The sequence below is a fragment of the Mobula hypostoma genome, chromosome 9 (assembly GCF_963921235.1).
Source record: "Mobula hypostoma chromosome 9, sMobHyp1.1, whole genome shotgun sequence".
NCBI classification, from domain to species: domain Eukaryota; kingdom Metazoa; phylum Chordata; class Chondrichthyes; order Myliobatiformes; family Myliobatidae; genus Mobula; species Mobula hypostoma.
Window position 1 is genome coordinate 132405144 of NC_086105.1, and position 26904 is coordinate 132432047.

The 26904-nt window shown below is 42.4% G+C and overlaps 1 protein-coding gene across 3 annotated transcripts in view; it reads right to left on the reverse strand.

The window, feature by feature from the left end:
- Positions 1 to 26904, reverse strand: part of ciita (class II, major histocompatibility complex, transactivator) — a 112278-nt gene that overhangs the window by 50594 nt on the left and 34780 nt on the right. For 2 of the 3 annotated variants that reach the window (XM_063059200.1, XM_063059201.1), the window contains 3 exons: positions 7509 to 7640; positions 4259 to 4348; positions 4069 to 4134 (listed from right to left, as the gene is read on the reverse strand). In XM_063059200.1, coding sequence (XP_062915270.1) covers positions 4069 to 4134; positions 4259 to 4348; positions 7509 to 7640 — 288 coding nt within the window. Of the gene's footprint in view, positions 1 to 4068; positions 4135 to 4258; positions 4349 to 7508; positions 7641 to 9733; positions 9914 to 26904 lie in introns of those variants that run through there. The other variant, XM_063059202.1, reaches the window with a different exon arrangement.

The following is a 26904-nucleotide window of genomic DNA, read 5'->3' on the forward strand; positions in this document are numbered from 1 at the left end:
CCTGCTGAGTTATGCCAGCATTTTGTGTGATGCCTCTTGGTGACCTGAATGATTTTCATGCTTCTTTCATGGAGGTGAAATATCTCTGTCATAAATGGGTGTTAGGAAATCAGAAAGAGCAGGCAATATGTAAAAATCACCTGCATCTCTTCAAGACACTGTATTTCCTGTCGTGTAACAGTGAAATCCTCTTCCTCCACAATAAACTCAGGCAAAGGATACAGTAACAGGAGAGAGAAGGGATCACTGATATCAAAGCCGACAACATAAATGACGTCATTGTCAGGCCATGACATGACAGCAAAGGCCAGAAGAATTGCAATGATCGATCTTCATTATATTATCAAAGAGCATGGCCTGGCTGGTGAAGATCCATTATCAAAGATCCTCACCACTGAGGCCCTGCTCTTTTCTCACTGCTGCCATCAGGTAGAAGGTACAGGTGCCTCAGGACTCACACCACCAGGTTCAAGAACAGTTACTACCACTCAACCATCAGGCTCTTGAACAAAAGGGGATAACTACACTCAGTTAAGGTCTCCTTTATCTTGTTATTTGTTGCTATTTATTTATATTTGTATTTACACAGTTTGTTGTCCAATGATCCTGTTTGCAGTTACTGTTCTATAGATTTGCTAAGTATGCCAGCAGGAAAGAGAATATGAGGTGACATGTATGTATTCTGATAATAATTTTACTTCTGAACTTTAAAAATAAAGCTGAGTTGTGACCTAATCGATGATTTGGAGTAATGAAGGGTTTTGATGGAAGGAATGTGCAGAGAATTTTTCCACGTACAGTATTTACTACAGAACAGAGAGGCTATTCAACCCACCAGATCAATGGCAGCAACCAACAGTTCAATACGCCTTGCTGTTTCTCCTGCAATTTATTCCTTCTCATATGCCCACCAATCCCTCTTTTGCCGCCGACCTAAATGCACACGGCAAAGGATAGATTGTGCAACCTCACACAGATAGCACCTGAGGCTAGGACCAAACAAAGGTGCCCAAAGCAATGAGACAGTAACACCAGCATCTGCTCCCGTATCCAGTCAGTTGTGGGGGTAAACAGAGACCATTGTTACAAGAGCCACCAAAAGTGCAAATCTCACTGCCACAGGGAGTGGTTAAGGTCAATGCTACAGTTGAGGGTGGCAAACATTTGAGAGGACATGGGAACAGAGGGCCACACTGGTACATTTACACTCAGTGGCCACTTTAGTAGGAACCTGCTGTACCTAATAAAGTGGCCATTGAGTGTATGCTTGCAGTCTTCTGCTGCTGTAGCCTCCCCGCCCCCCCGCTTCAATGTTCAGCATGTTGGGTGTTCAGAGATTTTCTTCTGCACAACACTGTCGTAACGCATGATAACTTGAGTTACTGTCACCTTCCTCTCAGCTCGAATCAGTCTGGCCATTCTGCACTGACCTCTCTCATTAACAAGGTGGTTTTGCCCACAGACCTGCTGCTCGCTCAATGTCTTTTGCTTTACGTAACCGTAAACTCCAGAGACTGTTGTGCTTGGAATACTCAGCTGTTTCTGAGATACTCAAACCACCCCATCTGGCACCAACAATCATTTCACGGTCAAAGTCACTACAGTCACATTTTCCCCCATTCTGACATTTGGTCTGAAAAACAACTGAACCTCTTGACCACGTCTACATGCTTTTATGCATTGAGTTGCTGCCACATGATTGGCTGATTAGATATTTGATGTACTGTTGCACCAAATAAAGTGGCCACAGAGTATAGATAAGAAAAGAGGAGGCAGTTCAAGTGGAGCATCGAAAGTAGAGTGGAGTTATAAGGTTTATGTACTGGATATCCAACATAAACCTACATGACCTCACCAGAAATTTCACACTACCTCACATCAACACTTCTCTCCTACTGCAATTCACAGATCAGGGCTTAAAATCAATACCGGATTGAAATTTAAATGTTCTAAAGAAGTGTGACCCAGTTGAATTTAACTAAAGCAGCAAGGGTGACTGTCTATTTCCTTCAATGAGGAAAAACTGAATCTCTCAGTTTAATAATCCCTCTTCCCTGCTTTCCGCATAAACCTGGTGTCAAACCCCAGAACCAGTCGAATTTTAAGCTGGAGTTTGTGAATCATTAAACAAGTAAAGTTAGGCATAAAAGTTAACAGGTCGTCTGCACCTGAAGGTGGAAGTGCCTCTATCAGGTAACAGTGACGTGACTGCAGGTGCGGCAGGGCAGCAACAGCGAGGGCACTCCGACAGATCGAGGAACTCACTCTAAGGACCCGACAGTGACGTAACCCTCAAGTTATTACAGACTGTAATTAAGGAATTTACAAGTGGTGTGGCTTAATGGAGTGTTTCTAAACGCGATTCCTTCACCTACAAAATGGAGAAAGCAAGCCAACAATGAAAAGCATCAGGGCTCACTCTCTAAGGAGTTCCTCCACCTACTTGTCTCAGCTCTGACCAAATTGCACAACCTGTGGACTCAATTTCAAGGAGCCTACAACTCATGTTGCCAGTATTACTTATTTATTTGTATTTGCACTAATCGTCTTCTTTTACACATTGGTCGTCAGTGTGTAGCTTTTCGTTGATTCTATTGTAGTTCTTTGTTCTGCGGCAAGCAAATGGATCTCAGGGTAGCACGTGGTGACAGTCGTGCACTTTGATAATAAATTTACTCTGAACTTTGAAGACAGAATAAGAGTTTTGGTGGCAACCATTCTTCGGAGGTATTCTTTGGATACATTGCACGAGCACGACGTTGAGGGAAGTTGGGAGGAAATGCTGTCCACCAGGAAGTCTACCTGGTGTGCCAACAATTTCATAAAATTGTAAAGATACTTTTGTAAACCAATGTGAAGCACGGCTTGGCAAAGGGCGCGCCATGCAGATGCAAATGGGCGTCCATTCTGAATCAGAATCAGAATCAAGGTTTAATGTTACTAACGCGTTGTGAAATTTTTTTTGCTTTGAGGCTGCAGTGCGATTCATAAAATACTATAAATTACAACAATAAACATCTGTGTACAAAATTTAATTAAACATGTAGTGCAAAAAGAGTGAGGTAGTGTTCTGATCGCAGTCATTTGGAATAACTCAGCCGACATGGTCAATTATACTTCATGAAATGTTGACAAGAATGGAATGAAAAATCACACACATGAGAAAGCAATAGATTATAATTAATTACTTACTTCCCCAAAATTTACTGAATAAGGATGTTAGGCTGACACCATATAAAGCACTGGTCAGGCCGTACTTGGAGTATTACGAACTGTTTTGGTCTCCTTACCTAAGAAAGGATGTGCTACCGTTGCAGGGGGTCGAGAGGAGGTTCACAAGAATGGTCCCGGAAAATAAAAGGGTTAATGTATAGGGAGCGTTTGATGGCTCTGGGTCTTTAAATACTGAGGGGGAATTCTCACCAAAACTGATTGAATATTGAAATGCCTAGGCAGAGTGAATGTGGAGAGGATGTTTCACATAGTGGGGGACTCTAGGACCAGAGGGTACAGCTTCAGAATAGAAGGATATTCCTTTGGAACAGAGATGAGCAGGAACTCCTTTAGACAGAGGGTGGTGAATCTGTGGAACTCATTGTTACGGACAGCTGCGGAGACCAAGTCATTGAGTATTTTTAAACCAGAGGCTGATAGGTTCTTGACTAGTCAGGGTGTCAAAGTTTACAGGGAGAAGGCTGGAGAATGGGGTTGAGAGGGAAAATAAATCAGCCAGAAAGGAATGGTAGAGCAGACTTGATGGGCCAAATGGCCTGATTCTGCACCTATGTCTTATAGTCTTATAAGACTATTTCAAATATTAATTTTGCTTTTTAAAATATTTTCAGTCCAGTCCTGCACACCCTTTCCATATTACATGGTGACAGGTACCAATCTGTGGCATAAGACTAGGGGGAGCATGAGAGTCTACACTAGAGCAACACTCCCTCTCACCCCATTTCCTGTGGGAGACGGATCAGTAGAAACTACAGTGAGCACAACACCATATTCACTATTGGCACTGTTTGAGCCAACGATGACAACTATGTTCATAAGCAAAAATAAACTTACCAAAATATTGTTCCAGTGCTATAGTGTTTAAAGGCCGTGGATCCTGTAAATACTTCACAATGCCATCTGCATAATAAAGAAGTGGCAGATATGGTGGTGAGTTTGCAGAAAGAGAAGCATATTTAATTATTCCATTCGTATCAATGATCCATTCATCCCAGGAGAGACTCAGTAAAATGATGCAACTCACCGATTCCACCCTCATACTGTTCACAATTCATGTTCATCTCAAACAAGTCTTCCAAAATCCTTTGCAGTTCAGAGTGATTATCATCAAGACCTCAAATGGATGAGAGAAACAACATTCAGGCATGTTTGTGCCGAGATTGATTCTTAGTATTTAGAAAAGATCACACGAGAAGATAGGAGGCGGAGTTGGCAACCTGCCCCACCATTCAACATGTTCATTGTTGCTTTGGCCCAGGCCTCAACTCCTCAAAGGTTTACCTCCCAGCTATTTAATACATTTTATGATCTAACCTCCACATCTATCCAGGGCACAGAATTCTAGAGATTCACCCCTCCTGCAAAACTTAATTCCTAGGCACTTCTGTTTTAATCAACATTCATCAAAGTTGCTGGTGAACGCAGCAGGCCAAGCAGCATCTATAGGAAGAGGCGCAATCGATGTTTCAGGCCAAGACTAGTACTGACGAAGGGTCTCGGCCTGAAACGTCGACTGCGCCTCTTCCTATAGATGCTGCTTGGCCTGCTGTGTTCACCAGCAACTTTGATGTATGTTGCTTGAATTTCCAGCATCTGCAGAATTCCTGTTGTTTGCGTTTAACTTCTGTTTTAATGTTGGCTTCCTTATTTTGTAACCAGTGCGTGATCCCTATTTGATGTTGTCCCACAATGTCACAGTATCTGCTCTATCAGGCCCCCTCAGCATCTTATACATTTCAGTAAGATCACCACAGATTCTTTAAAACGCAAAAGAATATAAACCCAACTTTGTTAGCCACTTGCGATAGGATAACCCACTGATCCTCAGTATGAGCCAACTAATTCCCTTAAGCTATCACGCCTTTGGTTCCACAGGCATCTTCTTGTCACTTACACATGAAGTAAGGAAAATTATACATACATTGCCACAGGTCAAAGAAATAAACACGAGGACTGATTTCATGCAACACCGAATGAAATGGAGCCAAGCACCATCAAACGAAGAAAGATGTTGACCCAAGCTACCCGTGAAATCATGAAATCAACCATTACTTTCATCAACCACTATCTTTAATATTGACCCATCTTGGGCATCCACCTCAGAGAATAGACTCGTGCTTTGGTTATCACTTAAATACATCATCTTCTCAGTTGCCATGACTTGGAGTGAGAGGACCTGCTAATGTTAAGTGAAACTGCATGGGTCTGACCTCCCACCTTGACCAAAAGTGAATTTGGGGTTGCTCCTTGTTTTCACTATCCCACTGGTTATTTTTTTTGCTTCCTTCTATTCATACGCAGTATACTTCATCAAGATCTGAATACCAGTGCGTGCGGTATTTTCTTGACAGTTTTGAGCCTCCAACTTGCTTCTTGCTATTCTGCAGCTGACTGTCAGCATTCTCACTCCTGTTGCACAGTCATCTCCTCTTGTGGCTAAAGGGATCAGGGGTTATGGAGGGAAGGCTGGTGCAGGGTTCTGAGTTGGACGATCAGCCATGATCATACTGAATGGCGGTGCAGGCTCGAAGGGCCGAATGGCCTACTCCTGCACCTATTTTCTATGTTTCTTGCTCCCTTTTGAATTACAACCTTCAGCCCCATCTTCCTTGCCTTCAGCCACCAGAAGTCCCCTCTGAGTTTCTTGTTTTCACCCATCTCATAAAGTCACCTGCTGTGCGGCACTGAGGGAGTGTGGCTTTACTCAAGGGCATGACACAACATTAAGTGAGCAAATTCCTTTAATGATTTCTGCTGCTGGAGCGGGCAGCCATCATAATGGTGCTTGAGAAAACGGACAGTGAATTCATGGACACCTATCAATTAGTTTGTCATGGGAAATGGCAAGCAGCTTGTGTCCTCACTAACCTGGCACCAAGGCAATCCATTTTGTATCGATATATAACGTAGTGTAAAAGTCTTAGGCTAGGGTCACTAAGACTTTTGCACAGTGCTGTATGTTGATTAAAATAGGAAGGTGGTCGGGGAACAGAAATACTTAGAATAACAGAAGTACTTAGCTTTGTATTAGCTCAGTAGAAAAATTGGTAACTGGAAAGATACAATATACAGTATTGTGCAAACCTCATAGGCACCCTAGCAGCACTCCACTGCAAAATCGATTGCATTAGACTCATTAGGTTCAGAGAACTGGTCCAGACCTACCCTGTGCAAAACACACACACACACAATGCTGGAGGAACTCAGCAGGCCAGGCAGCATCTATAGAAAAGAGTAAACAGCTAGCTTTTTTTCTGTAGACACTGCCTGACCTACTGAGTTCCTCCAGCATTTTGTGTGTGTTGCTTTGGATTTCCTGCATCTGCCAGTTTTGTCATGTTTGCAAAGCTATCCTGTGATAAGGTATCTTGGGCATCCACGACATCCTCCCAAGTTGGCTTCCTGTAAGTGTTCTGGTTGTCCCAGTATCTGTAGCGTGTGCTTATCTCCTCAGCAGCTTTAAAAATTGGTGCTGCTGTTGTGTGTGGCGGGGAGGACGTGTGTCAAAAAGCTGGGTCTGTTTTCCCTGCAGTGGAGGAGATTCGAGGGGATGCAGTTGAAGGATATAAACTTCACGAGAATGGTTCCAGGAATAAAAGGGTTAATATATGAGGACCATTTGATGGGCCTGGGCCAATACTTGCTGGAGTTCAGAAGAATGAGGGGGATTCCATTGTAACCTATCAAATATCGAAAGGCCTAGATAAAGTGGACATGGAGAGGATATTTTCAATAGTGGGGGAGTCTAGGACCAGAGAGCACAGACTCAGAATGGAAGGACATCTCCTTAGGTCAGAGATGAGAAGAAATTTCTTTAGCCAGAGGGTGGTGAATCTATAGAATTCATTGCCCCAGGTGGCTGTGAAGGCCAAGTCATTTGGTATATTTAAAGCAGAGGCTGATAGTTTCTTGATTAGTACGGGTGTCAAAGATTATGGGAAGAAGGCGGGAAAATGGGACTGAAAGGGATAATAAATCAGCCATGATGGAATGAGACAGCCTACTCAGTGGGCCAAGTGGCCTAATTCTGCTCCTATAAATTATGAGGGATCCCAGCAGTCAAATTGGTAATTTGATTTCAAATATCAGGGAAACAAATGTAGGTCTGGAACAATATACAGTAGACCATTTCCAAAACAGTAGAACTCAAATAATCCTTTGCAAAACAATGTTGTTTAATCTTTGAAAAGCATCTCAGGACATGAACATATTTGTCTGCAGATGTGTTTCTCTGATAACAAACTATCTTCTTATCTGCTTCACAATGCAGATACCTGTTTCACAAGCTGCCTCTCCATTCTGAATATAGGTGTCGGGCAGAGCCATCTGCTCATCATGAAGCAAAGTCAAATAGTTGTGGCTTTTTACTGCTGGTTGCTCTGAGGTGTAGCTTTGGCTTCTCATGTCTAGAAACAGAAAGAACATCAGAGGATTGAAAAGCATGTCACAAAGTATCATTTTTCACAAAAAAAAGATATGACAAAATTTCAGACGTTGTTTTACCAGTTTTCTATTTGGCATAATAATGTGGATTTGGAGAAGTAAAACTTCTCAAGTTGGGGAGGAAAGATATTTATCAAATGTCAGACAATATTACACACTTGGATATGTTGCAATTGCAAAAAATTATGTTGTAGTGAAACTGAAAGCACTCAAGTTATACTTGTGTCACACCCAAATCAAAAGTCTAAGCATAGTTTCCTGAATACTGAACACTAGCATCTACCAACAATGTGGTAACTTTCTGGACTATTTACTAGACCGCTATCCTTTCCATTACATGGAAAAAGAAGTCAAAAATTAGCTTCACCTACATACACTCACATTCTCGACATAAAAAGTTCTGCAGAATTATGCTAGTTAAACTTATCACAAGGCATTGCATCTTGAATTAGCAGTGACTGAATGATTGCAGATTGGATTAAGGTGCCAACAAATCACTTTCACACACATAATGCTGTGGGAACTCAATAGGTCAGGCAGCATCTATGGAAAGGAATAAAATTGCATTTCAGATCACAACCCTTCTTCCGGATACATTCAGCATCACTCAGCCAGGTCCAAAAGAAATCTAGATCTTGTAGTACTTTGCCATGAAAATGAAACACATAGCAGTAGTTTAGACCATAAGATCATAAGATATAGGAACAGAATTGGGGAATTTGGCCCATTGAGTCTGTTCCACCATTTCATCATGACTGATCCATTTTCCCTCTCAGCCCCAATCTCCTGTCTTGTCCCTGTATCTCTCCATGGCCTAACTAATCAAGAATCTATCAACCTCTGCCTTAAATATACGCAATGATTTTTACCTCCACAGCTGCCTGCAGCAATGAATTCCACAGATTCACCACTCTCTGGCTAAAGAAATTCCTCCTCATCTCCATTCTAAAAGCACATCCCTCTATTCTGAGGCTGTGTCCTCTGGTCTTAGACTCTCCCACCATAGGAAGCATCCTCTCCACATCTACTCAATCAAAGCCTTTCATCATTTGATAGGTTTCAATGAGGTCACCCTTCATTCTTCTGAATTCAGGTGAGCAGAGGCCCAGAGCCATCAGAACCATTACCACTACCCCTATATGCATATATTTGGAATGAAGGGAAACAAAAACCTTAAATATAGGAAATCTGACTCAAAATTCATGAGGCACTGAAAACAAGCTTCTAAAAAGTTAACATAATTCTTCAAAAATCTTGCATGTGGATGATTTTTCTCCATTTTAATGTAGGTTGAATCCATTGACAAAATTAACCATGCCCTCAGAGAAATTAATTCGAGATTCAAGATTGTTCATTATCATTCTTCAGTACATGAGTGTAAAGGAGAACGAAATGATTGTTACTCCAAATCTGATGCAGCATAAAAAACATAATATGCATAAAGAGCACAACACAAAATCACTATAAACATAAATACATAAGACTAGCTTATATATTGATTGCACGTAAAGTGTCACTAGGCCACAGTAATTCATAATTATTGCTGACAGCACCCTTCAACGTTCAGCCAATCCCACAAGAGCAAATTTGAGTGTTACTGAACTCTTCCGTGAGATCAGCCCCTGTTAACTTGGCTCCTGTTGAGAATTCAGTGGTGGTGTTGAGCAAAGTTGAGCTCCGTGTTCACTACTTGATATGTCATAATGCTCCAGTTTCCTCCCATATTCCAAAGACGTAAGGGTTAGTAAGGTTTCAAAGGTACGTTTAATGTCAGAGAAATGTATACAATATACATCCTGAAATTCATTTTCTTCGCAAACATCTACGAAAACAGAGGAGCGCCCCAAAGAGTGAATGACAGTTAAATGTTAGAACCACAAAGCCCCCACCCAGCTCCCCCCTCCCACGCGAAAGCAGCAGCAAAGCAATAACCCCCCCTATCCCCACAAAAAAAGCATCGGTGCCCCCCTCTGGGCATTCAATGTGCAGCAAAGCATCAGTAAAGACACAGACTTCCAGTACTCCAAAGACTACTCATTCTGGTAATTTGACATACCACAGGCTCTCTCTCCCTAAGGGAAAAAGAGGTGTCCCCCGTTTTACAGTGAGAGGGGAGACATAACAAACAACTCGCTGATTTATTGTTAAAAGGCTGTTGCGTCACTTTTTCCGAGCACTGAGCCCTAAGAACTCAGGTCTCTGGGCACACAGCCAGCTTGCTGCTTTCGATCTTCTGTCTCCCACGGCACACCGATTTCCTGCGGCGGCAGTGACCTAGAGTCCGCCCACCAGCACAGCCACGAAACCCCGGAACTCTGAACGCGCGCCAGTCTGCTAGGCCGTGTCCTTGGTAAATTGAATAGCAGCCAGTCGTGAGACCCTGAGAGCGGGTCCCATTCCGGCAAAGAACCAAAGTAACTCCAGGTCAGGGTCTTCAAAAGAATCCTGAAAGGGTCATTGGTTGTAATTGGGCAGTGGAGACTTGTTGGGCCAGAAGGGCCTGTTATCATTCTCCATCTCTAAATAAATAAATAAATCCGTGTTGACTGTCCTTAAATAATCGATGCATCGAAGGTGTCTTTAGAAATGAAGGTGCATACTGTCCCTCAAGTTTTAAATAAGGAACACATTATCCTTGAATCCTCAAGCACTGCACCAATAACCAGGAAGGACTGAAACATAATGTTAAATCACCTGCAGTTTTCTCTCTTCCTCCTCTCAGAAGCTGGAATATCACTTCATTTAAGACTGGCAATTTTCTCACTTCCAAACATGCTAAAAAGTCATAACTTCCTCTTTTACACTGCCTATCTAATATTTCCATACTTCATTAACCTTAGTAAACAACTCTCTTTGAGAAGAGTACAGCACAGAAACAGGCCCTTCAGCCCACAATGTCTCTGGTGTATGTAATGTCATATTTACATCTCGCCTCTGCCTGCACAGGATCTATATCCCTCCATTCCCTGCATGTCCATGGGCCTATCTAAGAGCCCCTTGAATGTCATAGTCATATCTTTATTAGTTGTAAAAAAAAAAGCTGCTATCTATTCATTCAGAATCTAATTCATTGAATACACACAAAACTGCTTTTCATACCCCTGGAAGCCCTCACTTTGAAATGTTGCAGAATATTGCTAGCCAATCTGAACCTTCTACTGCTAAACTGTTCACAGTGTTTTTAACCAGTCAACAAGCTCACGATGACAAATCAATACCCAGTCAGACCCAGGAGGAGTATATAAGCCGGCTTTCCGAGGAGACAACAGCCTCAACTGCGCACTGTTGATGGCTTCTCAATTGGAGCCAAAACGTTTGCAAACATTTTGCCAAACTCGCTATTAACCAAACTTCCAAATAGGCCTTACTTTCTCTGCTTTGCTTCATTTTAACCTAATAACACAAAAACTGGGACAGAGGTAGGCCATCCAGTTGTTGAACCTAATGCACGCTTATCAAGATCATAGGTGAGCTTTGTCCATAGATCCATGTTTCTAGGCCCACATCCCACAATTTCCTTCACATTCAGAAACCTATCTGTCTCTGTTTGGTTAAATACACGGAAGAACTTCTATAGCCTTCTGGGAGAGAGAATTCCAATGATTCGCCCCATTCTATGTGAATAAATTAGAAATTCCTCTGTTTCTCTATTCTAATTGGTCTATCCATCATTCTGTGACTATCAACTCTATACATGTCTCAGTAAGGAAATATCACTTCTACATTCCAGCCTGTTGAATCTTGTAATTTTTTTTCCAAGTTTCAACAAGAATTTCTTTTATTCAACCAAACATTGGAGAATATCTGCTTAGTCTACTCAACATCTCATGTGGCATACCCATCACCCATGAAACCCGCCTACTGGATCTTTGGTACACTCCTTTCCAAAGTCCAAAGTAAATTCTATTATACAAGAACATATATGTTGCCATTACCATAATCTACACGTTTGTAAAATGAAGAGATAAAGAGTCCTTGAAAGTGAGATTATTGGTTGTGGGAACATTTGAATGATGGGGCAACGAAGTTGAATGTAGTTATTTCCTTTTATTCAAGAGCCTGATGGTTAAGGGGTAGTACCTGGTGATGCGAGACCTGAAGCTCTTGTTCCTTCTACCTGATGGCAGCAGTGAGAACAGACCATGACCTGGGTGGTGAGAACCTTTGATAATGGACGCTGCTTTCCTATGACAGCATTTCATGGAGATATGCTCAATGGTTGGGACATTATGATTTTTATTTTAAGCAAGGCGACCAAAATTGTCCACAATATTCAATGTGCAGTCTCACCAAAGCCTTATATAATTGAAGTTATCTTTCTGTTTTATAGTAAAGACTAACATTGCTTTCCCAATCATTTGCAGCACCCGCATATCAGCTTTCAGTGACTTGTGTCCCTTTGAACATCAACATAATCCAATACCTAACCAGTTAAAATGCACTCTATTTTTCTGTTTTCTCACATCAAAGTCAATAACTTCATGTTTTAGTCTCCTCCTGCCACTCAGCTTGTCTACACTCAGTGTTCATTTTATTAGATACTTCCTGAAACTAATAAAGTGGCCACTGAGCGTACGTTCATGGTCTTCTGCTGCTGTAGCCCATCCACTTCAAGGTTCGACATACAGTGCATTCAGAAATGATCTTCTGCATACCACTGAGCTACTGTTGCCTTCCTGTCAGCTTGAACCAGTCTGTCCATTTTTCTCAGACCTTTCTAATTAACAGTGTGTTTTTGCCCTCAGAACTACTGCTCAATTATGATTTTTGCTTTGTTCACCATTCTCTGTAAACTCTGGAAAAGTGCGTGAAAATCCCAGGAGATCAGCAGTTTCTGAGATACTCAAACCACTCCAGCTGCCACCAACAGGCTTTCTACAGTCAAAGTCACTTAGATCTCATTTCTTCCCCCATACTGATGTTTGGTCTGAACAACAAATGAACCTCTTGACCATGTCGACATGCTTTTATGTTGCTGCCACATGATTGGCTGATTGGATAATAAGCAGGTGAATAACTGTATCTAATAAAGTAGCCACTGAGTGTAAATGCCTTTAAAATCTCTGAAGCATCCTTTCCTCTATTCACAATCCTACCTACATTTTCCCTCATACTATACAGTATTGATTCCTTTAGGCTTTCTACTGTATTAGGCTATAGGTGTACTATTTTATTTTGCCATATTCAAGGTATATTTATTCTAGATGTATGCAGTATACAACCCTGAGATTCATCTTCCACACAGACAGCCATGAAACAAAGAAAACCGTGGAACCCATTCAAAGAAAAACATCAAACCCTCCCTCTCCGCCACTCACAAAAAAATCACATTGTGCAAACAGCAACAAAAAAGAACGAGCAAAGACACAAAAATGAAAGAGTCCACATTCAGTTCAGCTCAGTGTTCATTATCTGCAGGCCACCCTGACTCAACGTCCCCCAAAAATAGCAACAGAAAAAGAAACCAAAAAAAGTCACAATGTGAACTACAGTCCAATCCTCAAACCGCATTGATTAAACCTTGTTCCAGAACCATCCTCTGACAGCAATGAGGGAGAGCGATCAGAATCAGGTTTAATATTGCCTGCATATGTCCTGAAATTTGCTAACGTTGTGGCAGCAGTACAATGCAATATAAAGAGAAAAAGGAAACTGTGACTCACGGTGTATTATATATAAGTAAGTAGTGCAAAAATTAGGGAATAAAAAATAGTGAGGTAATGTTCATAGGTTCAATGTCCATTTTAGAAATCTGATGCAGAGAAGAAGGTGTTCCTGAATTGTACTGTAGTGTGTGCCTTCAGGCTTCTGTACCTCCTTCCTGATGGTAGCAATGAGAACAAGGCATGGCCTGGTGATCATACGAATGTAGGGACCCAGCTTGCTATTGAGGGCTCCAGATCTGGCAGCTTTGCTCTTTTTCTTTGTGGAACATATTGACCCTGAACCCCACGAAATGATTTGGAATCAATTCTAAGACATAGTATTAAATGGCAAATCAGCACTGGCATGGAGATTTTTTTTTGTAAATCTCAGTAGAAGTATATTCCAATGAGAAAGAAAGACTTGGAAGGAGGATGCAACATCTAAGTAAGGATGTTAAGGATATCATTACATGGAAATTAAACATACGCAATGTAATAGGAGGCCAGAAAATTATGATTTTTTTAGTGCAGGGAAGGATGACTAAAAAAGGTAGCGTGTGAAAACTGGCAAAAGCATAGCAAAAGACAGGAAGAGACAGAAAAAGGAAAGGAGTACTCATTTATACTACATTACCGAAGAGGACGATTGAGGGATTAATAATGGGAAATGGATAAACAGTAGACATTCTAAATGATGATTTGTATCATTCAGCATCAGAATCCCAATGCCATCATCATTGGGCTGTGGAGAAGGAGAAACTTAAAATAATTCACTTCATTAAGGAAATAGGTACTAGACAAACTAATAGTGCTAAAGGTTTACTTTTTGTGCTCCCCCTCACCATATCCCTCTCTCACCTTATCACCTTACCTGCCCATCACCTCCCCCTGGTGCTCCTCCTTCTCCTTTCTTCCATGGCCTTCTGTCCCCTCTTACCAGATTCACCCTTCTCCAGCCCTTTATCCCTTTCTCCAATCGACTTCCCAGCTCTTTACTTCACCTCTCCCCCTCTCCTGGTTTCACCGATCACCTACCACCTTGTACTTCTTCCTCCCCCCGCCCCCCACCTTCTTACTCTGACTTCTCATCTTTTTTATCTCCAGTCCTGATGAAGGGTCTCGGCCTGAACAGTCAACTGTTTACTCTTTTCCATTGATGCAGCCTGGCCTGCTGAGTTCCTCCAGCATTTTGTGTGCATTGCATAAAGATTACTCTGTTGGTTGTAATCTTACAAAACTCCCCTGGGTTCAGGAAAAGACCCAGAAGACCAGAAATCAGCAATGCAAAGACACAATTCAGAAAGGAGAGAGACAGACAGCAGGAAATTATAAACCAGTTAATGTAGCATCTCCTCCAGGAGGACCACACTGATCACAACTTTGCAAGAACAGGAAGGCAGATTACTATCTGAATGGTGTCAAGTTAGGAAAAGGGAAAGTACAACGAGATCTGGGTGTCCTTGTTCATCAGTCACTGAAAGTAAGCATACAGGTACAGCAGGCAGTGAAGAAAGCTAATGGCATGCTGGCCTTCATAACAAGGGGAGTTGAGTATAGGAGCAAAGAGGTCCTTCTGCAGTTGTACAAGGCCTTGGTGAGAACCCATCTGGAGTACCGTGTGCAGTTTTTGTCTCCAAATTTGAGGAAGAACATTCTTGCTATTGAGGGAGTGTAGCGTAGGTTCACTGGGTTAATTCCAGGGATGGCGGGATGTCATATGTTAAAAGATTGGAGCGACTGGGCTTGTATACACTGGAATTTAGAAGGATGAGAGAGGATCTGATTGAAACATATAAGATTATTAAGGGATTGGACACACTAGACGCAGAAAACATGTTCCCGATGTTGGGGGAGTCCAGAACCAGAGGCCACAGTTTAAGAATAAGGGGTTCAGATCAGGTCTAACAACCCTGATTGGTAAAGCAAAAGTGTTACAAAAACAGCAATGAAGAAACATACATGTGAGCGTGATGCTACTCCTGACCGTCCTCGTGTCAGTGGCTTGGTTTTCACCACTGTCAGTCAATTAAGTCAGACAGTAGTGAAAATCAAGCTACAGACTTGATGAAGGAAGCCTCAAACACCGCCAGAGATAGAGGATGGTTGATGGGCAGTAGAGATGTAGTATCAGATATCGGGGGTATGCTGAAATCCATTAGTAAGGAGGCAGCGATAAAACTTTGAGAAAATCAAGCAGCGTTCACATAGTCCTCCGAAAGTGAAGCAGTGCTTGACAAATTTGCTAGAGTTCTTTTAGAAGAGAAGGGTGGATAAAGGAGAATCAGCCTGTAATGGATTTGGATTGAGAAGATACCATATAAAAGATTACTGTGCGTGATGAGCGACTTTGGTCTGGGGTGGGGGGGGGACGCGGGGTAATATATTTGGGCAAGGATAGAGATTGGCTAATAGAAAATACAGTACCAGGATAATCTCCCATGGTCCACTCTCCTCTCCTATCAGATTCCTTCTTCTTCTTCAGTCTCTTACCTTTTCCACCTATCACCTCCTAGCTTCTCACTTCACCTCCACCCACCCATTTACCCCCTCATCCAGCTTCACCTATACCCTGCTGGCTCATACTCCCTCTGCTCCCCCTGCCTTCTTCTCCCCGCCTTTCCAACCTCGATGAAGAGTCTCAGCCCGAAATGTCGACTGTTTATTCCTCTCCACAGATATTGCCTGAGTTGCTGAGTTCCTCCAGCATTTTGTGTTTTTTGTATCTGGATACTTGGGAGTGCTCCATAGAGAACTGGTTTTCAGATTTAACATAAATCGTAGAATGTTTCAGCACACTACAGGTCCTTAGGCCCATGATGTTGTGCTGACTTTATAACCTGCTCTAAGATCAATCTATCCTTTCCCTGCTACATAGCCCTCCATTTCTCTATCATCCATGTGCCCATCTAAGAGTTTTTTTTTAAATGGCCCTAATACATCTGCCTCTACAACCACCTTTGGCAGGGCATTCCATGCACTCACACCTCTGTGTGAAGAACTTAACTCTGACATCCCCCAGGGACTTCCCCCCAATCACCCTAAAATTATGTCCTCTTGTATTAGCCATTTCTGCCCTGGGGAAAAGTCCCTAGCTTTTAGAGCACAAGATAATAGGACTAGGCCAATAAGTAGGGTCAAAACCTCACACAAGGTGTCTCTGCCCTTTGGGTATTTAGAGACACAGAGAAAGAGATGAATTCTACGTCACAGTTACCAGGCTGCGGCCTCCCAAATTCAGTGTTCATCCAGGGACCTTTGAAACGTTCTGCCTCCAACACCGTATCGGGCAGGCAGCAAGTCTGAAGGGTCCACATTTACTTGTGTGAATTGTGCCCCTCCACCCACCCCATCCCCACTCAAACCCCTACCACTAAGAGACAGAGCACCTCATAGCAGGCAGGGTATCACAGCAACAAACTTTTCCTCAAAGACAGCAAAACCAAAGGGCCGATCATTGACTTCAGGAAGTGGGGTTGTGCCCAAGCCTCTGTTAACATCAATGGTTCTGTGATCGAGAGGCTTTTGATTTGCAAACTCAAAACACCAAACTAATTCAAAGTACGCGAGTCTGAAAATGTGGGCACAAAAGAGTTTACTTTAAGCGAGGTTTGCACGTATCACTTGGTAGTGTAATGATATACGCAATTCACGTATTGATACATATAACCCGTGAAGAATTATTTCAATGAACAAGAATGCTTAGTCAATCAATACAAATATCAGATTACTCAATGATTATTGAAATATTAAATATACAACACTCCTCTTTGTTTAGCTATAAACTCAACTCAATAGAGAATACATCAACGATATACACAGCATACTACAAATACAATATACAGACATGCACAGCGTATAGTAAATTGTAAATTTTCCCATTCCAGCTGAAAGATTTAATCACTGTGGAGGGTTTCTTTCTCTTGTGGGATAACACTTTTCCTGACAAGGGGGCATCACTCTGCTTGTGGCTGTGAGACAATCCCAGGTTCCGGGGCCTCCTCCAAGATGATCGTTGGAGTCGATTCTGAGTCTGCAGAGAGCGGTTCTGATAGTGGTAGCCAACTCTTGTCTCTAAAAATTGACTCTGCTCTCCCCAACTGATCGGCGTGTCGTCTCCAAACGATATCAGACACAATCTCCACTGTGGAGGAGAGTGGTCCAGTTCTGTCCTTAATCTTTCTGAGTACCCACTTTTGATCACCTCTCCAGTCCCTCACCAGGACTACTTGACCAGGAGCGAAACATTGAACCTCCTTCTTTGAGGAACCCTCAATTTGTCTCAGCCGTGTTCAACATACAGCTTCTGAGATAGGGTTTGAGGAGATCCAACATACAGCTTCTGAGATTGGGTTTGAGGAGATCCAAGCACGAGCACAAGGGATGACCGAGGAACAGCATGGCCGGTAAGTTGTTGACTGTGGAATGTGTTGCATTACTATATACTTTATACTTTATTGTCGCCAAACAATTGATACTAGAACGTACAATCATCACAGTGATATTTGATTCTGCACTTCCCGCTCTCTGGAGTTCAAATCGATAGTAAATATTAAAAACTAAAATTATAAATCATAAATAGAAAGTAGAATAGGGAAAGTAAGGTAGCGCAAAAAAAAATAAGAGGCAGGTCCGGATATTTGGAGGGTACGGCCCAGATCCGGGTCCGGATCCGTTCAGCAGTCTTGTCACAGTTGCAAAGAAGCTGTTCCCAAATCTGGCTGTACGAGTCTTCAAGCTCCTGAGCCTTCTCCTGGAGGGAAGAGGGACAAAAAGTGTGTTGGCTGGGTGGGTCGTGTCCTTGATTATCCTGGCAGCACTGCTCCGACAGCGTGCAGTGTAAAGTGAGTCCAAGGACGGAAGATTGGTTTGTTGTGATGTGCTGGGCTGTGTTCACGATCTTCTGCAGCTTCTTCCAGTCTTGGAAGGAGGAAATCGGGGAGCTTTTGGTTCAGGGTCAGTGTAGTGTGTTCTGTTGACGTTGCTCACAGTGTGTTCCTTAGACTCTAGATAAACCTTTCAGCCAAGCCATTTGTAATTGTGTGGTCTGGTGTAGATGGAACATTCTCAGGAATGACTGAAAATGTTTGCCCCCACAAACTGTGATTCAATGCCACTGACAGAGTGCTCTGGAATACCTGCCCTTGTGAAGAGACTTCCCAATACATTGTGTGCGAGACAGGATGTAGTGGAGGCTATTGGGAACACTTCTGGCCACTTTGTAGCTGCATACACTGCTACCAAGAAATCTGTGCCATGAATGGTCTGGCAAAATCCAAATGAATCTTTTGCCAGGGCAATGCCAACCATTCCCAGGGATGGACAGACACTGCTCTTGGCATCTTCTGGACGTGTTGGCATCCCATACAGTGCATGGCCAGCTGCTCAAACTGCTGGTCTACCTCATCCTCCTCGCCAGTATTATGATTTGTAACTTCAAAACATCAAACTAATTCAAAGAAAAACATGGGAGTCCGGGAATGGGGGTCTAACTTTGTGTTTACTTTAAGCGAGGCATGCGGCGTGATGTTGTAGAAAATTCATGTATTTATACATACGGCCCGTAATGAATTAGTTAATCAAACAAGAATGCTTAATCAAACAGTTGAAATATTAAATACACAACAGAGAAGGTTGAAAACTTTAAGTTCTTAGGTGCAAACATCACCTACGATGACCAACCATACAGACACCATCGGCAAAGAAGCACATCAGTGTCTTTACTGCTTGAGGATGAAAAGATTTGACATGTCCCCTTTAACCCTCACCAATTTTTAGAGATGTGCCATAGAAAGCATCCTATCAGAATGTGTTGTGGCAGTGGTACAGTTCTGCCTGGGACTGTAAGAAAATTACAGAGTTGCAGCAACCAGCTTTCCCTCCATTAACTCTGTCTATACTTCTCATTGCCTCAGTAAAGCAGCCAACATAACCAAAGACTATGCAACCCGGACATTCTTTCTTCTCCTCCCCCCTTCCATTAGGCAGAAGATACAAAAACCTGAAATGACATAAATCAGGCTCAAGCACAGCTTCTAACCTGCCATTAAAAGACTATTGAACAGCCCCTTAAGTAGAGGAATGAATAGCTTTATTTGTCACATATACATCGAAGCATACAATGAAACAGGTCGTTTGCATCAAATCAAATCAGCGAGGATTGTGTCGGGCAGCCTGCAAGGGTCACCACGTTTCCAGCACTAACACAGCATGCCCACAACTCACAAGCCCTAACTGTAGGCCTTTGGGAAGTGCAAGGAAACGTGTGCATTCATGAGAACGTACAAACTCCTCCGAGACAGTGGCGGGAATCAAACACCAATCTTACAGATGGTGTTGGAAAGCATTAGACTAACCACTACGCTATCACCTTACTATGACTCTTCATTCACAATCTACCTCATTATGACCTTGCACCTATTGTCTGCCTGCCCTGTAAGTGTAATACTTTATTCTACATTCTGTTATTGTTTTCCCTTGTACTACCTCAATGCTATGTTGTGATGAATGAAATGCAAAACAAGTTTTCCACTGGATCTCTATACATATGACACTAATAAACACACTTACTAATTAACCTTACCAATTTACCATGTTTGCTACATAGTATCTTCTGTTCTCTTTACTTTGAACAGCTCTCAATTACATTTCTTTTCCTTTTCCAATAGCTCAAAGTAAACAAAATAAATCAAAAGTTTTTCCAAATAACTGGAGCAGGTTCCACTATCTACTCTCTCGTGCCAATCACACCCTTCCAGAAATGTAGTAACCACAACAAACAGTTAGATACAATTTCACCTTGACCTCGCTGCTCAGCCATTAAATCACAATGCTCCGTTGTAATTTTAACCCACTTCCTCAACTGCAATGCTCTGGGATTTTGTCAACCACCTTACCAAAATCCATGAAAACATCAAAAGTGCCAATGACCCTTTGTTATCTGCTCTGGAAAGTTTCAACTTCCCCCTGAGCCATTATTAAAGTCTATTCCTTACTTACTTTTTTTAAAAACCAATGTTACGTTATATTAGGTGCAGAGCATTGGTGGGGAGCAAACAGACCTTGGTGTGCATGCCTACAAATCCCTCGATGCAGCAGGACAGCTGGGTAAAATGATTAAATACAAATGGGACCCTTTTTATATAATGTCTGAGGCACTAGATTTAGACTAAAGAAGTCATAGCTTAATTGTATGAAGCATTAATTCAGCCTTCAGTGATCATCGCCACTCGAGAAGAATAAAATTGAACTTAAGACAGCATGCAGCAAAAACTTACAATTTAGTTATTAGGGAAAAAAATAGCTGGTTTGTGATTATTTCCTTAATTTTGAAACAGAGAGATGCAAGGAAATTTAACTGAGAGCTCACCAGGGTGAAGAGGAAGGCATATTTTGCTTAGGATATACTAGAAAATAGCGACATGGTTGAAAAAGAGTTCATTGGAGGGAAAAAAGTGGAATTTTCAAACTTGCTGCTTGATAGGGTGTTGGCGGCAAAAACTCTCTTTCTATTTAAAAAAAACAGCTGGATTGATTTAGGAGGCTACAGGCCAGTGGGTGTGAAGTACAATTTGTTTTTTTCTGTCTTCTAGTTCCCATCCTCCAGTGCCATGTCTGTATCTAGATATGTCCAGAAAATGCCACACACACACACACACACACACACACACACACACCTTTCAACATCCAGAGGCATAATTAAATGAGACATTTTAATTTTCAAATTTATGGTTCATTAACATCTTCTCTCTCAATATTTGTAAATGTTTCTCTTCCGTGACTACAAATTTCGCATCACCTGCCTCTTTTAAGAAGACAGTTAAGCTTTTTGAATGATAAAAATTCTGCAGATGCTAGAAATCCAGAATAACACACACAAAATGCTGGAAGAATTCACCAGGTCAGGAAGCATCTATGAAAATGAATACATAGTCAATATTTTGGTCTGAGACCCTTCATCAGGCATGGAAAGGAATGGAGAAGAAGGAATCTGATAGAAGGGGAGAGTGGACCATAGGAGAAAAGAAAGGAAGAGGGGCACTAGAGGGAGGTGATAAGCAGATGAGAAGAGGTAAGAGTGAGGAAATGAAGAAATGGGAAGGAGGATAGGAAAAAATTACTGGAAATTGGAGAAATCAATGTTCATTCCATCAGTTTGGTGGCTAGCTGGCATGTAACAAGAGCGTCTTGGATCTCCAGGTGGTCCACAGCAGGGATGATTGATAAGTTTGTGGCCTAAGGTAGAAGGAGATGAGTTATACAGCTCTCATTACATGCACGTGCATTTCAACTCTGAGTGAAGATGCAGAAAGTTTGACATTTCTCCTCATCTCCTTCTACCTTAGGCCACGAACTTATCAGTCAACCCTGCTGTGGTCCACTTTCTGGAGGTCCAAGACACCGACTTCTACAAAGAAGGGATCTGTATGCTCCACAACCGCTAGACTAAGTGTGTAAATGTAGGAAAAATAAATGTGCTAGGTTTTCTAAAATTGACTCCTTCTGCCTTAGGCCACGAACTTATCAATCACCCCTCGCATGAGGTGTAGCAAAAAGATCAAGCATGGTATTTATGTCGGTTTACTTGCTGACGATTGATAAGGACCTGGTGGGACCATTTTCAACCATTGCACATCGCAATCAATGAATATTTGTTGTAAGGTAGGAGAAGGCACAAGTTTTCACGAAGTTCAAGATGATAATGACCTGACAATCCAAGTGATTTTTGATTCATGGATAAATATTGGCCAGGCCATCAGCCATCTTGGACCAGCATACTTATGTCACACCATAACTGGGATTGTTGAAAAGCGGAAATAACTTTTGAACTATGAGAGCAGCAGCTTAATTAGATTCTGCAGCTGTTGCAATCCAGAGCAGCAGACAAAAAACTGCTGGAGACACTCCACAGATCAGGCAGCATCTATGGAACTGAATAGATTCGACGTTTCAGGCCCTTCGTTGAATGTAAGGGAGAAGAAGTCAGAATATGAAGGTGGGGAAGGGAAGAGTACAAGCTGACAGGTGATAGGGGAAGGTTGGGAGACGGAGGAGGGAGGATGACGTGAGAAACTGGAAGGTGAAAGGTGGAAGAGTTAAAGGGTTGAAAATCTCATAGGAGAGGAGAATCTATCATGGGTACATAAGTAGCTTAATTACTTTCTGGTGCAAAAAATTATGGTCCTGGGTTTGCATTGTATATTGCATTTAACAAAGTACTGGAAACATTCAGCAGGCAAGATGGAAAGAAAAGCAGGGTTATTGGTTTAAGTGGAGGGCTCTTCCAGAATGGTGGGGGGGGGGCAAAAAAAGAGAAAACAAGCCAGTTTTAACTTTCATAGAAAAGAGGAGAGGGAAGCAATGAATAAGGCAAAGCAGGTATTTCTATCAGGGTGAAGCATGTGTATTGTGGGGATAAACTGTAGGGATATCAGGCCAACAGCAGTAGCTAGGAACATAGTTAGGGAGAAGTTCAAAATTCAGAGTAAATCCATTATCAGAGTACATATGTGTCACCATATACAACCCTGAGATTTATTTTCTTGTGGGCATACTCAATAAATCCATGACTGAATAATAATAATATAAAAAAAGACCGCACCAACTTGGGCATTCAACCAGTGTTCAAAAGACAACAAACTGTGCGAATACAAAAAAAAACAATGAATAAGCAATAAATATCAAGAATATGAAAGTGAGTCTTTTGGTTGTGGAAACATTTCAATGATGGAGCAAGTGAAGTTATCCCCTTTGGTTCAAGAGCCTGATGGTTGAAGGGTAATAAATGTTCTTTAACCTGGTGGTGTGAGTCCGAAGGCTTCTGTACCTTCTTCCCAACGGCATCAGTGAAAAGAGAGCACGGCTTGGGTGGTGAGTGTTCCTGATGATGGATGCTACTTTCCTGCAACAATGCATGTAGATGTGCTCAGTGGTGTGGAAGGCCTTACCCATGATGGACTGAGCCATAACAACTACTTCTTGTAACATTTTCTATTCAAGGGCATAGATATTTCCATACCAGGCTGTGATGCAGCCAGTCAATATATTCCTCACCACATATCTATAGAAGTTTGTCAAAGTTCTGGATGTCATGACAAATCTTCACCAACTCCTAAGGAAGTTAGAGGCGCCATTTTACTTTCTTTGTAATTGCACCTTACGTGCTGGGCCCAGGCGAGGTCCTCCAAAATGATAACACTGAGGAATTTAATGTTGCTGACCCTCTCCAACTCTGATCCTCCGACGAGGACTGGCTCATGGACCTCTGGTTTCCTCCTCCCGATGTCAACAATTAGCTCTTTTGTCTTGCTGACATTGAGTAAGAGATTATTGTTATGGCACCATTCAGCCAGATTTTCAATCTTCCTCCTCTGTGCTGATTTGTCACCATCTTTGATTTGGCAAAGACAGTGGTGTGGTTAGCAAATGTAACTATGGCATTGGAGCTATGCTTAGCCTGACAGTTATAAGTGTAAAGTGAGTAGAGCAGGGGGCTAAGCACACAGCCTTGTGGTCCACCTGTGCTGATGGAGATTGCTGAAGAAGTTTTGTTGCCAATCTGAACTGATTGGGGTCTGCAAGTGAGGAAATTGAGGATTAATTTGCACAAGGACATATGAGGTCAATATGAAGCTTGTTGATTCATTTTCAGGGGATGATGGAATTGAATGTGGAGCTGTACTCAATAAACAGCATCCTGATGCATGCATCTTTGCTGTCCAAATGTTCCAAGGTTGAGTGAAGAGCCAATAAAATGACATCTGCTATGGACCTGTTGCTCCAGTAGGTAAATTGGAGTAGACCCAAGACCCTTCTCGGTTAGTTGATATGTCTCATCACCAACCTCTGAAAGCACTTCTTCACCGTGGATGTAAGTGCTAACGGATGATAGTCAAGGGATGTTACCACGTTCTACTTGGGCATTGGTATGTGAAGTCCGCTTGAATCAGGTGGGCACGTCAGACGGCCGAAGGGAGAGGTTAAAGATCTCACTGAATATTCCAGCCAGTTGATCAGCACAGTTCCTTCCTACTCGGCCAGGTACCCCGTCTGGTCCGGATGCTTTTCGTGGGTTCACCTTCCTGAAAGTTGCTCACCTGTCGGCCGCAGAGGCTGAAATCATAGGCTCGTTGGGGGCTGCGTGAGTTCGTGATGGCTGCTCTGTGTTTCGAGTCAAAGCGAGTACAGAAGGCATTAAGCTCATCTGAAGCGAAGCCCGGTTGCCGCATTTGTTGCTTTATTTTACTTTATAAGAGATAATAGGTCCTTTGTAGAATCAAGTTTAGTCCGGAACCGCCATTTCGCCCGTGAGATGGCAACTGGACCCCTTGTGACCTTCTTGGTCTCCATCCCTGAACGCCTCAGATCTAGCCCTCAGAAGACTGCGGATCCCATGATTCATCTAGGGCTTCTGATTGGGGAGGATTCTGAATAATTTTGTGGAGACACACTCGTCTACAGCTGTTTTCAAGTCCATGACAACCGTGGAGTATTCATTCAGATCCACGGAGGAGTCCCTGAGCACGGCCCAGTGCACTGACTCGAAGCAACCCCGTAGCCGCTGCTCTGCCTCCCGCGACCAGCTCTTTGCCGTCCTAGTCGCTAACGGGCTGCGCTTTAGCCTCTTGCCTGTATGCAGCCAAGTGATCAGATGTACCGAAATGTGGTCTGGGCGTGGAAAGGAAGGCATTCCTTCTCTTAGTGCAACAGAAGATGAACAAAGCAGCAAACTAGTTTACAACAGAGTTAGAATACAAACAAAGAACCGTAAAAAAGTGTGCAAGATGCAGGGGCGGTAGGTAGGACTAGCATTAGGTGGGCTACGCTAACAGCGAGGGGAATACTGAGACCCACAGACATAGGACACAGTAGAAATAGCCTGTTCTGCTATGCACAGTGACCGTTAGTTACCTAGACTTTTGCGAATTCATTAGTTTCCGCACACGCTATCCTTTCTGCATCCTATACATGTTCCTCCCCTCTGTGCAGTTCATTGCTGCCACGCCTTCTCTTAAAACTTACTTATCGTCGTTCTTTCGCGGTTCTGAAGAAGGGTTCTTGGTTCTTGATCCTCCAAAATATTCCGCATGGAATTTAAACTGGAGGTGGCGGAGGGTGGGCTTAAGAAACAACAAATTCAAGATGACAAATGCAGAAAATGCAGAGAAAATCCAGAACTGTACACAATACTCCAAATTTGGCCTATAAAGAAACAGTTCTGGTCACCGAATTGTAGGAAAGATGTCAATAAAATTGAGAGAGTACAGAGGAGATTTACTAGAATGTTACCTGGGTTTCATCTCCTAAATTACAGAGAAAGGTTGAACAAATTAGGTCTTTATTCTTTGGAGCGTAGAAGGTTGAGGGGGGACTTGATAGAGGTGTTTAAAATTATGAGGGGAATAGATAAAAATTGACGTGGATAGGCTTTTTCCATTGAGAATGGGGAAGATTCAAACAAGAGGACATGAGTTGAGAGTTAAAGGGCAAAAGTTCAGGGGTAACATGAGGGGGAACTTCTTTACTCAGAGAGTGGTGGCTGTGTGGAACGAGCTTCCAGCAGAAGTGGTGAAGGCAGGTTCGATGTTGTCATTTAAAGTTAAATTGGATAGATATATGGACAGGAAAGGAATGGAGGGTTATGGGCTGAGTGCAGGTTGGTGGGACTAGGTGAGAGTAAGAGTTCGGCACGGACTAGAAGGGCAGAGATGGTCTGTTTCCGTGCTGTAATTGTTATAAGGGTCTTCAATCCGACAATTTAACTCTTACTCACTCTGCAGAGTTCGCCTAGCCTGCTGCACATATTATCCAGGTACATATTAAACACTAAATGCAAGACGAGGCTGCAGACATTCACTGACTGCTGGCCCAGGTCCAGATTCAGTTATTCATCACGTGTACTTGAGGCTAAAGACGTCTCCATCCCCGCCGACAATAACCAATTTGATTAAATTCAACACAGATGCAATTCGGTTGCGATTTATTGTAAATTGCAGGGACACAGGTGCAACACGAGGAACCTCGAGCGGAGAAATTCCCGACTTGGTTGGTTATTATTTCCTATAAACCCGACGGTACTCCAGAGCAATGAAACTCACTTTCAGTTTCCCGGAAAGCCTCTCCACGTTCCAGCAAACAATAATCCAAACAGAAAAACGCACGGCGATTCATATTAAATCACTCGGGGCCACTTTTTAAAATACTGATTAAGTATTTTGTCACAATCTACGGCCGTCTTTGCAAGATGCAATCGAAGTAAAAAAAAATTAAGCAAAAGTGAAATTCTTGGCATTTGTCCAAAAAAGCTGCAAATGTTTTGGTGTATATGTGCTATTTTGCTGGTACTGGTTGCATACACGGAAATACAAAGATAGCCGCATTCATTGAAAATAAACGTAATCTCTTATATACATATACATAACCAGTGCCAGCTAAAATCCAAGCATTATAATCTTCCAAGATTTTCTCTTTAAAATGTTGTTACAACTTCTTGTGAATTACACTGGTCCCGAGAAACCACTGCTCTGACAGCGTAGCAAAGCCACCGCCTGCCTGCTTCGCTGCAGTTGAACGTTGATCCCTGATC